The sequence below is a fragment of the Thamnophis sirtalis genome, unplaced genomic scaffold (assembly GCF_051295495.1).
Source record: "Thamnophis sirtalis isolate CommonGarterSnake01/CBP01778 unplaced genomic scaffold, rThaSir2_p1.2 scaffold_15, whole genome shotgun sequence".
Classification (NCBI taxonomy): domain Eukaryota; kingdom Metazoa; phylum Chordata; class Lepidosauria; order Squamata; family Natricidae; genus Thamnophis; species Thamnophis sirtalis.
This window is the reverse complement of record NW_028261395.1, coordinates 47,581,748-47,593,605: the sequence shown is the minus strand read 5'-3', so window position 1 is coordinate 47,593,605 and position 11,858 is coordinate 47,581,748. Positions and strand designations below refer to the sequence as shown.

Sequence of the window (11,858 nt, the reverse complement as noted above, 5' to 3'; positions counted from 1 at the left end):
CTGAAGTTCTGATACTGGTTTGGCGACTTCCTGCCACTTGAACCACCTCTCGCTATCATTCCCTTCTGTCTTTCGGTTGCGTCTCTTCTTCCGGTCCACGGGGGACACCCACCACCCCCAACAGTTGTACAAAGCATTCGTAGCAAGTTTGGAAAGCGGGGGGGGGGGGAATAAAATATTTAAAATTATTTAAATTGCTTTTGACACTTCGGTTGTATTATATATGTGATTTACATTCATTTGTTTATGTGGGGGAGAAGAGAGAGGGGGGGGGGGGCTTTGGTCCCAGGATGGCTCTCCTGTAGTTCTTCGTTTCGCCCCCCCCCTCCCCTCCCCTCCTTCTCCTTGGAGAGGGACGCAAAGGCTATTCTATGAAAAACATTAAAATTTCCAATTTGCCATACAAAACCCACTTTGTCGTTGCTTCCGAATGTCCCCTTGGCACCGTGCGACTGTCCGGCCAGCCCTGCGGAAAGGGGGCCGGGGCTGGCCCTTGCCCACTTAAAAGGAGGGGGGTCCATGCAGCCCCTCACATTCAGCAGGGAAACAGACCGCCCCCATTGCCCTCTGCGCCCTCCGTCCAGGGCTGCTGCTGCTGGTGGGGGCATCTGGGGGCGCCAGCAAAACACTACCAGGAGTGTGTGTGTGTGTGTGTGGTGCTGGAGGTTTCTTTGGCGGGAAGGATGAGCTGGCCCCCCATTGCAGACAGACAGCTGAGGCTCTTCCCCCCACCTCCCACCCACCCCAGTGAAAGATGGCGGAAACTGAGTCGGGGGGGGGGGGAGTCGGAGAGGGCCAGTTTGGCCTGGGAGGCAGCAGAGCTGACCTGGGGAGCCTCACGGGGGGGGCCTTGGCCTTGCGCTGATCCCAAAGGGAACGTGGGGGCTTGGAAAGAGGCGCAGGGGGATTCAGTCTGCTAGAGGATCTGGAAATCCACAGAAAAGCCTCTGGGTGCCTGTATGGGGGGGGGAACGGTGGTTTCCCAGTCCCTTGGCCTTCCCAGCCCTCCCTCCCCTCCCAGGAAGCAGTCAGAGGCAAGGGAAGGGGGGACCCCGGGGAGGGCTAGAATCACTGGCTCCCTGCAGGGACTGAAGTGCTCCGTCCTCTCAGAGGAATCTTTGGGGGGGGGGGGGCAGATTCCAGGGGAGGCTCCTGAAGGCTGCTGGCTCTGGTGAGTTGTGCGGAGGGGGGGGGGTCAACTCCCTTGTCTTTGGCATCCCAGATGCTGAGCTCCAAGCTGGACTCCTCTCCACAAACCAGCTAACTATCCCTACACCTTCCCTGCCCTCTCCCGGCTCCAGCTTAAGAGGGGGGGGGGGGGGGCTGGTTACGGAAGGCCAATAGAGGCAGGAGGGACCGGTCTCTGCCTTGGGATGGACAGGGCATGATGGGGATCTCCCTCCCTCCCCCTCCCCTCCCCTGTTTCGCATGAGCGGCTGCCTGGGAGGAGAGACTGCAGGAGGGCGACGTCAGCAGTGACGCTCCTTGGCTCCTCCCCCTCCCCTCTCTCAGCCCAGGGAGGGAGGGCAGGCGGCTGGAGGAGATGCTGGTGCCGGGCAAGGGGCTCAGCTGCAGGACCGAGAGGACCAGAGAGATGCATTAGGTAAGCAGGGGCCTGGGGGGGGGGGGAGGAAGAGCCCCCCCCCCTTCTTGTATCGGACTCCATCCCAAAGTGCCACCCACCACCATCATCCTGAGCATTGTACGGTTTCAGCGAGGAGTCCTCTAAGACCGGTTCCTGGGAGCCCAACCAAGGGGGATGCTGGCCGGATTCTTAACAAGGCACGGATGTTGCTGTCTGGACCCGTGGGGGGGGGGGTTGCTCTGGCTCCGGGAGGTTTGCCAAAGCCTAGGAGGAGGGACGGGTCCTGCCAGGCTGCCTCACCAAAAGGAGAGTTGATCTCTCAACTCTGGGGGAATCGCCTGATTTCCCCAGGCAGGAAAAGAAAGCATTCGGTCGCCCAGGAGCTCCTGAAATTGAGCCCGGGGACTGGAGAGGCTTGAAGGTTTATTGGGGGGGGGGAGGGAGTTTGGCCACAGAAGGTTGATTTCCTGCCCGTTTGCTTCACCAGAGGGGGCAGGAGACCTGCGGAAGCTGCTATGGAGGCCTCATCTGTGGACACCACCAGTCCGGTCACCTTCTCGCAGGTGTTCGGCCATCAGTGTCAACTTCTGGAGGCAGGTAAGAGGGGGGGGTGAATGGAGGGGGGGACAGGCCTCTGCTGCAAAGCCCCTGGAGGGGGAATCCATGGCTGTCCATAGGCCCCAGGTTTGGCAGCCGGGGACGCAGAGGGAGGGAACGCTGGGGGATGAGAGGCAGAGGTGGGCCAGTCCAAACATCCTCCCCAAATGCACCGGCAGGAGGAGAGCCCCATCCAGAGATGCTCCTGTGCGCCTGGCTCCTTGTGCAGCCTTCCCCACGGAGGCTCCTTCAAAGTCGGGGCTGTCGTTGGAGGGAAGAAGCCAGGCTTCACCCGTGCGGCTCCTCGGAAGTGGGGACCAACGGGCTTTGCTTAAGGGAGCCGGGTGGCGTTATTGGGGACGGGGCACCTGAGCCGGAAGGAGTGGAGGCGGCCGATGGAGCCGTTGTCCCAGCTCCTCCGCTGCCCTTCCTGGGAGGGCCCTGAACCAGCCGGGAGGGTTCTGGGTTCGGTGCTTCCAGGTGGGAAGGACGTTACGGACCACCCCTCCCATTCTGCTGGGCGTGTGGGCTGAAGGGGAATGCAGAGGATCTGGGCCAGGCACGTTGCTGGTTCAAGTCCCTCCCTGCTCACCTTCTCCTAGTTGCTCTGAGGGGGTAATGGGGAGAGTTTCCTGGATGTCCCGGCAGGTGCTGGGGTGCTACTGGCCTAAGCTGGGCCCACCTTTCCAGGGCGATCTGGGAGAGGCAACGGGCAGTCTCATGCGGTCAGCCTTTCAGTTGCACGCTGCAAGGCTCCAGTCCTCAAGGGAGGCAGAGCCAGAAAAAACGGGATGAATTAAAGGGGGGGGTGGAGGTTAGGGGGGGGGGCAGTAGTCTTGTCTCAATTTCTGTGGCATCATCCTAGTAGGGAGCCCTGCTGCCGATGCGTCTTGGCTGAGGAGGAATGAAGGGAAAGGGGAGGCCAGCCGCCACATCTGGCCGGGAAGCCCCTCTGCGCTTTGGCCCCGACAGAGGCAAACGCTCGCCTGCCTTCTATTAGTTCGCAGCTCCTGTTCAAATGCAGCCCCTCCACAGCGGCCAGATTGGCTCAGGCGGAGACGGCCACGTGTTGCCTCGCTAAGCGGGCGGCTGGCCCTGTGGGCCCGAAAGGGAGTCCCCCGTCCCCCCCCAGCCAGCCACTGGGGAGGAATTGACTCAAGGCAGCTGTTGTCTGGAAGGGGCCATTTTTGTTTCCTGAACATGGAAAGCGATGCTGGATGGGGGTTGATGAGACCGACCAGAGGGCAGGGGGCTCCATGCCTGTCCCTGCAGGCCATTCCCCCTGCCAGGCTGGTGCCCACCACAGCTTTCCTCGGCAGGCTTTGGCCCCTTCCTCCTCGGCTGCCCATGCAGCCACTCGGCCCGCAGAGGAAGCTCTTTCTCGGGGAGAATCCAGGGAGAGCAAAGAGGGAGACTGTCCCAGGAGAAGGCCCAGCAAGGGCCTCCCTCCCTCTTGCCAGCTGCAGCAAAAGAGTCCCTGGGGGGGGGGGGGCTCAGGGGATTCGGCTTCTTGAGGACGTTTCATTTTCAGGAGGGCGACCGTGAGTTGGTGGGGGAGAAAGCTGCCCGCCTGCCTGGTGTGTGCCAACTCAGAACCGGGCCGTTTGGAGCTGGTTGCTGTCTTCGTGCAGTTCAGCCACTGCGCCAGGCAGGGTTGCTGGCCTGGAAGGGGAAGCCGGTTGGCTCGGAAGGGTTGCAGTGGTCGGAAGGGCCCTTTGCTGCCCCTGGTCCTTCGTGGCAGAAGATACGGACGGTGGCAGAAAAAGGGCTTTCCGGGACCCTCTGCCGTTATTTGAAGAAAACAAAAAACAACAACAGAACTAGCAGATTTATTCGAGGACTTTAGACAAAAATCTCACTTCCCCCCTGCTTTGTTTTAAAACAGTTTTACCTTTGGCCTAAGTCACGACACACGTCCAATCAGCAAAGAAAGGTACTTGACAATGAAATTGTTTTTAACCAGCGTAGATTCCGAGATGAAGGAGGGTTTCTTCTGCTAACAGAAGCTTTGGGGAAAGTCCTTTGCCTTCCTTCCTGTTCCTGTGACAGATGAATGTTTCGGCAGGAGGCCCCCCAAGCCTCCCAGCTTGCCAGCTTTGAGTCTATCCCTGCCGAACAGGCCCAGGGGAGCTGGGCTCTCTGTAACTTCCCAGCCGCTGCAGCCGAGAATTCTTTGCCCGTAAGGATCGAGGCCCCCTGCTCTGCCATCTTGCAGGGAGCTTTGGGTAGGAGATATTTAGAAGGTGGAATAATAGGACTGGGTGTCCTTGCAGTCAAAAGAAGCAGACAGGGCCAGAGGGAAAAGACCCTCCTGAGGGAAGAGCAGAGGCTTGCCGTGGGTCAAACAACTTTCCCAAGAGACTCCAGGTGACCCCTTCAGGAACTGACCAACGGGGCCGATCAGAGCCACGTCCGGCTCTTGTGCGAGATGATCTCCTGGATTTCGATAAGGTCTGGAAGGTGGTTTTCTCCCCAGTGGGGCCCGTGAGGGCCAGGGAGCACCAGGAGAGGGAGACAGAGTCTGCTTGGAAGAAGCCCCCGTCGCTTCTGACCTTAAAGAGGAGAAGCGCTTCTGGCTTGAAGGAAGAATCGGCCCGCCTGCCAGGGTTTTCTCTGAATTCAGGTGGCAGCCTGAAATTCCCTCCTTCTCTGCTGGAGGCTCTCAGGCTACAGCAAGGCAGCTTTTTTAAAGTTGGCCCTTTACTCCAGGGGTCCAAGCTCCAGGGAGGCCGAGCGCCATTGTACAGGGGACGCGGCAAGATCCTTCGCCAAGGGCTCCTCTCCTTCCTCTTGTGAGGAGGAAAGTTCTCCCTGAAAGGACTCCTCAGGAGAGGAAGGATGAAAGCTCTGAAGCTGTCACCCGGCTTCCCTGCTCTTCCCCTCGGACCATTGGACCTTCTGATACACACACAAACACCCCCCCACACACACACACACACTGCCTCTTGTGGGGGGGGGGGAGAAGACCCAATATCCCCGTGGCGGTTAATCTCCCATTTCCTGAGGTGGGTGGCTGGGAGGTGTGGGGGACCTTTATGGAGCCTCAGCTTCTGACTCCTTGACTCCCATTCCCCCACAAGGACCGTGCAGCTCTCCTCCTGCCCCCTTCCCTTGTGGGTCAGCATTGGAGAGGGTGCCTTATGCCCTTATGCCCTGGGCAGGAGATGCGGCCGGAGGGGAGAAGTGGGTGGCTTTGTCTGGTTGCTAGGCCCCTGCAGACTCTCCCTCCTGCCTCTGGGCCAAGGAGGCTCCTTCCCTTCCCAGCCCATCAGGGGAGCGGGGGGGGGGCGAGGAGGCAGCAAGAGAAGCCGGCCTCCGCCAGTGCCGTTCTGGGGGTCTTGGGCTCAAGGCCTTCATGGCGGACCCTCCTGCAGATCCACATTCCCCCCCAGCTCTTCCAGAAGATGCCAGAAAGCATCCATGGGAAATTCTCCCTCAGGAGCAGCTCTGGGCCCTTTGCGGCCCCACATGGAGCACCGCCTCCCTCAAGGGCTGCCCAGAGTCTCCCTGGACATTGGCCAGCCCCTCCCCGACGCCCAGCGGCCTTTCCCTCCCTCAAGATCGCTGGGCCAGAGCGGGGTGGGTGGGTGGAGGCTCCCGCAGGATCTTGCGAGGTCACCAAACTCAACAGGCGTCCCGTCCCCCCCACCCGAGACGCCCCCCTCCAGCAAGCCACGCGCTCTCGGCCAGCTCTGGCGGGAGAATCCCGCGATATTGGGTGGCTTTGGGGCGACTTTCCGGCTAGAGCCCCACTCCCTCCTGGTGGGAAGGCAGAGGCCGGGCGGGAAAAGGCTGAGGGAGCCGCCTGCCCGCTTCCCTCTTGGCCTTGGCTGGGGGGTCAGCGTGGCGTGCCTGAGGGCAGCCCGAGCCGAGTCAGCCTGGCTCCCGTCCAAAGGAAAGCACCGTCTGCGGGGGTTGTCCGGGGGCCCGCGCTCGGCCAGGCATGAAGCGGGCCGGCCTGACCGAACCCTCCGCCAGGAGCCGTGCCTGGCCCTTCGGACCCCGCCCCCTCCCCCACCAAGTTCCCCTGTGACGCTGTCGGAGAGGCCGGGGGGTGGAGGCCTTCTGGGCGAGGGCATCTGAGGGGAGCCCTTTCCCCGGCCCTTCGGAAGACCTCGGCCGCTCTTCCCTCCGCAAGGAAGGCACCTTCGGCCGCTGCTTGGGCCGGGCCTGAAGGCGTTGGCGGGTTTGGGGAGGGAACTGAGTTTGGCGGGCGGGGGCCCCTCGCATCCCGGCTAGCTTTGCCAAGCGGGGTTCAGCGACGGAGAGGGGCATGGCCACCCTTTGGCTCCCGCCCCGCTGCCCCGTTCCTGCAGCTGCCGCCGCTGCTTCTCTCGGGGTGCAGGACGGAGGGCCCTGCCGCCTTTCCTCCCCGGTTCTCTGCCTTGCTGGTGGGAGGTGGCCTCTCCCAGCTGCCGCTACCTGGAGGTGAGCCCCGTGTCCTGCCCTCCTTCTCCTCAGCCGTCCAGTCGCTCCGCACCTTGAACGACCAGATCTCCGACTTCATCGTCCACAAGGCCCAGGCGCTGGAGGAGGACGACGGCTCCCTGCAGGCCTTCCTGCCCGCCGAGAGCGGCACCCTCAGGAGGTCCATGTCCCTCATGACCCAGCTCCTGATGGACGCCCAGGTAAGCCTCCTCCCTCCTCCCCTCCCCAGGACGACCAGCCAGCGGGCCTCCTGGGGGGGATCCACTCGCCCTGCCAAGTGCAGCTCGGCTCGCTTCTCTCAACACGCTAAACCATGGCTTTGAAACCGGGCTGGCTGGGTTCACCCAGGGCTGAGCTGAAGCCTCCCCCGGTGGCCTAGCCTGAAGGAGCACAGCCCGGGGCCCCTTTCCTTGCATTTGGGAAATCCTGACAGAGGGGACTCCAGATGTTCTGTGGCCTCTGCCCTCCGTGGGCATCTTCCCTCGGTGCCTGAGGGTCTCCCCTTGGGAAGCCGGCCGAGAGTCCCGCTTGCAGCAGAGACACACCTGGGCGTGTGAATTCTGCCGGAGACGCTGCCTCTGCTCCTCTGGAGGGCCAGAAAAGCCCCCCAAGCCCCCATCCCCTCCTACCCCAAGCCCAGGAAAAACCTAAATGGCAGGAGGGGTTGGGTGTTGATCAGCAGCTCTCCAGAACACACACACACGCACGCACGCACGCACGGACGCACGGCACAGGTGTTCCCATAGAGCTCCAGCCTCCCCAGCCAGCCCCTCATGGCTGAAGGCAGCCAGCTCTTCTCCCCCTTCCCTTGGTTTCAGCAGATTCTCCGGTGGGACCAGGGGAGCCTGCCCTGCTCTGGAGGCTTCACTGGCATCCGTTGCGTGTCCTGAGCCGGGACACGTTGGCGGTGCAGCAAGTACAGGCTGCAGGCCCTTCTGTGCACAGGCAGCCGAGCTGGGTCCCTGGCTGGGAATGCTGGTGTGGGGAAGCAAGGTTGACCCCACGGAAACCCTCTGATCGTTGCTGTTAACTTTGGCCCAGGTTGAAGTTTTGCTCAGCTCTGGTTCGCCTGTCTGTTTCTGGGAAGGAGGAGAAGAGCCACCTGCTCTCTTGGCTTACGCGCATGGGGTGTTGTGAGCACTAACCGTTAGCTTCAGAAGGGAAGGGCCGTGTTCTCACCTGGCAGCACCCGTGAGGTGCATTTCCTGTTCACCTTCCTGGCCAGATGGTACCTGAGGGCAGGAGGGGGGCGGTTTCCTGGGGTGGAGGTCTCCTCCCCTTCCCTCTTCTTCCTCAGCTGAAAGCAGGAACACCCCCCCTCCCCTCCCCCCTCCGTATCCCTCTGTGCTGAGATGTTTCCAAATATTTCTCTTCTGGGATTTGGGGACCTTTTCAAGGTGGGCCCCACCTGCATAGCAATCGTCCCTTTGGCTTGTTCTACGCCTGGATATTTTTCATCTGGAGCGCAGAAAATATAATTGGGGATTTGTTATCATGGGCAGATTTTTCTGAAGGTGCTTGAAAACCGGAAATGTTCTGGGTTTGAAGCCACGAGGTTAATAAACATCAGCGCCTTGCCACAACTTGTGAATTACAGGCCCTAATTTTCACAGTTGGCCATCAAGATCTAATTAAGGCCACTAGAATAAATCACGGTATTTGGAGAGCGATTACCTTGATTAATTTGTCAGAGACATTTGCCACCTTAATGGAAAAAAAGAGGGAGTATCAACTCCTGTAATTTTTCAGATAGAAAAGACTCAATAGGGGATAGCGGTGTGTTTAGTTTCACTGAGACTTTCTGACTCTTCGGTTTCTTTCTACTGAAGGAAGCAAATTGCGCCCTCAAAGGGGGGGGCGGTTTACCTGTGAATTCTGGGGGGAGGTGCTTGCACTGCCCCACAGCTTTCATGGGGTGCACGGAGCAGAACGGCCTTCCCTTCCCATTGGCTCTTCCTGCGGCTGCCCTGGAGGGGAATCCGGGGCTCGGATGCCTTGAGGGCAGGGCGGCTTCCTGCGTAGATTCATGTAAGATGTTTAGGCTAATATTGTGCCGAAAGATACTTCTGTGTTTTTAATCATTTACTTGCAAAATAAATTGGAACAAAAGCTGAAATTTCAATCAAATCTCCAGAGATGAGTTTAAAAGACCCAACTTCAGCTAGTAGAACATTCTGGAAATTACACATGTACAATGTGTGTGTACAGTATATTGTGTGTGTGTGTGTGTGTGTGTGTGTGTGTGTGTGTGTGTGTGTGTGTGTGTGAAAAATATCTGCACAGCAATGCAAATATTTATAAAAGTCATGTACATAAATGTGTTAACGCTATACATTAGGAAGATATATTTGCATAACTGGGCTTGCCTTGTCAAAAAATTGGAACACCAAATAGACACATGAACTCCGACTGTCTCTTATCTCCCCCCCACACACACACACAGACATACAATGTGTGGACAGCCACAGCACGAGGGGGGAGGGAGAGTCGCCCCAATAGTTACTACAGGTGGGGGGAGCTTCGGCCCAGGCCCTGCCAGTCTTTCTCCAGCACCTGCCTTCCTTCCTGCCGAGCAGAGTGGCACCGTTTCCCCAGCTCTTTGGAGAATTCTCCTAGGATGGGGAGCATTTCCAGAGGGAGGAGAGGCATCCATAGCAAGTTTAGGTTAGGTTAGTTTATTGTCATTGCACATGGTACCACAAAATTAAATGCCGTCTTCAGTGTACGCTGCAATTATAAAAACAAAAACACAAACACGCATCCTTTGCATTCCATATAATGGGAATTGAAAACCCGATATTGCCTTATAACTGTAGAATTCAATATGGTTTCTGCCCTGGGATAGAAGCTCTTTTCCAGCCTCTTTGTCCTTGTTTTTATTATCCTGTGCCACCTGCCAGATGGCAGTAGTTCAAATAAAAGTGCCCAGGGTGAGATGGAAGCAGGGGAGCTGGGATTACACGCTGAGGAGGCCTCAGTGCCCTCCAGTTCTGCTTTCTTTCACCTGAAAAAGCCAGGTGCCTGGTAAGCAGGAGCTCGGATTGTCTGTGCCAGCATGGCACCCATTCCTTTGACCCAGAGGCTAAGGGTAAGCGGATGGGCAGCCACCCTGCTACTGGGTCAGGGAGGCAGCTGGTCTGCAGGCCTCACTGAGATCTAGCCTCATGGAAGAAGCCTTAGGGTGTCTTGCTCCTTCTCCATTCCTTGCAAGTCTCTGCCAGAGCTTCTGGAGAAGTGGAGCTGGAGCCATCATTGGGGCTGCGGACGGAAGGAGGCTCGGCCCTTACTCAATCCACAAGGGACCAGGGCTTTACGGGGGGGCCCCCAGAGTGAGAACCCACCTGCCCCCAGGGCCCACAGCCCCTCCCTCCCTCCCTCCCTTCAGGAAGAGAGGCCTTTGCCTTGGTTGGGCTCCCCAGAAAGGAGCCTGTCCTTCTCCGGCAAGAGGGGAGGGGGGCTCCGGCTTTTTCTTCCTGGGACAGCCTCATTTCCCACCTCAAGCCCCCTGCCCACCCGTGTGTGTCTCCCTCCTTTGTTTTCCTTTCCTCTGCTTCCCACACTCGGAGCAGAGGGGGGGGGGGAGAAAGGCGATCTCTGGGCAAGGTCAGAGCTTAAAATTTTACTTGAACATCATAAGGTGGATGATGATGATGATGATGATGATGATGATGATGATGATTGACTGATTGATTTGTTCAAAAGCCCAGAAAGGGGAAGTGTGTGTGTGTGTGTGTGTGATCTATCCTGCGTTGTCATAACAACAAATAATGATTTGAAATGCAAATTCATCCTCTTCAGGCTGGGTTTCCGATATGGCAGATCAGTGAAAGAGAGAAAGAAAAGCGGGGGGGGGGGGGGAGAGAACTGTTTAGCAGAGGCCTGAGAAAAGAGGCAGGGAGGCTGGAGAAGGTTTCTGGTTTCTCCTCTTAGCAAACCTTTGGCCGTTTCTTGGTACACCTGCGGACGAGGGTCAAGGAGGGAGGCCACCCAAACCTCTAGCGAGGACCTCCCAGCACCGGATCCCATGTTGCCACCTGCCCCGAGGGTGGATCTCTGGTGGATTCCTTGTCAGAAGCCATGAAGGGCTCCGAGAGATCCTCTGGGCCTGCTCTCCATGGTCCTGGAACCAGCAGGGGAAGCTCAGAGGCCGGTGGCCGAATTGCCCCTCAGAGCTGCCCCTCCTTCGTCCCCCCAGGCCTGAGCAGGTCCCTGGCATTGGGCTCCAGAAGGAGCTTCCTGAAGAGGCAGCTTCCCTTTCCCCCCTTCGGTGCTCCTTGGGAGGAGCCTCCATGTCGGCTGCCCAGCTAAGAAGGCCGAGAGTTGGTGAAGAGCTTTGGCATGACTCTCCACGTTCCTGTGGCCCTGGGACAGCAGGGAAGGTGTTACCGCGGGTTGGTTCACCTCGGAGCAAGCAGCTTTGGCCGGAGCAAGCCGCGTGGGAGCAGAAGGAGCGTGTGTGGAAGGACAGCGACTGACTCGGCTGTGCAGTGTTTTTACTTAGGTGTGCTCTCTCTCTCTCTCTCTCTCTCTCTCACACACACACACACGTACAAAAATATGCAACCAAACACACAACCATCCCTGTGTTGCATTCAAGGGGACTGTTTAGTAAGAGGCTCCTGCGCATTGTAGGGCTGCCCAAAACCCCATGGGAGCCCTGAGCAGCCTGGCCCCCTCAGGTGGAGCCATAACGGCTGGTTGTCGTGATGAGGAGGAGGAGGAGGACTCGCCCTGTTGAATAGCGTACCGTCACCCAACGCTGCCACCCAGCCCGTTCAGCAAAGGAGCAACGCAGTGTGGCCCAGTCAAGTGTCCCACCTGGGGGTTGCAGCGATGGGGCAGCAGAAATGGCCCCTTCAGAGCAACGCTTTGGGGGCCCTTCTCCCTCTGGGGCTTCTTCCCTTGCTGGCAAGTGGAGGACCATCCCAGGCTTTCCATTTCGGCTTCTGTGGCACCTTGGCAGAGGCCAAAGGGAAGCGCCTGCTCGCCCAGGTCCTGCCTTCAAGGGGGCTCAGAAAATGCTCCGTCTGTCTCACTCAGGGACGGGTGTGCAGTCACCAGCCGGCGGTTGTGGCTGCAGAGTCCATCACCAGAAGGCCAAGCCTTGGCTGCTCAAGATCCAGGCAGCCAGCAGAGACCGGCATCCCTGCTGCCCAACCGGCCCTTGGAGCAGGGGCTGCGAAATGGCCCCTGTCCTCTCCCTGGTCCTTCTGGTGCTTGGCTGCCCACCCAGCTGGCCCCTCCTCTC

The 11,858-nt window shown here is 58.9% G+C and overlaps 1 protein-coding gene across 1 annotated transcript in view; it reads left to right on the top strand.

Annotated features, from left to right (window-relative positions):
- Positions 1 to 1,508: 1,508 nt before the first annotated feature.
- The window catches only part of KAZN (kazrin, periplakin interacting protein), a gene marked incomplete in the record, with an annotated part of 51,023 nt that continues 40,673 nt past the window's right edge, over positions 1,509 to 11,858 (top strand). Inside the window, 3 exon segments of the mRNA XM_087702703.1 lie at positions 1,509 to 1,603; positions 2,073 to 2,182; positions 6,644 to 6,810. Coding sequence (XP_087558829.1) covers positions 2,101 to 2,182; positions 6,644 to 6,810 — 249 coding nt within the window.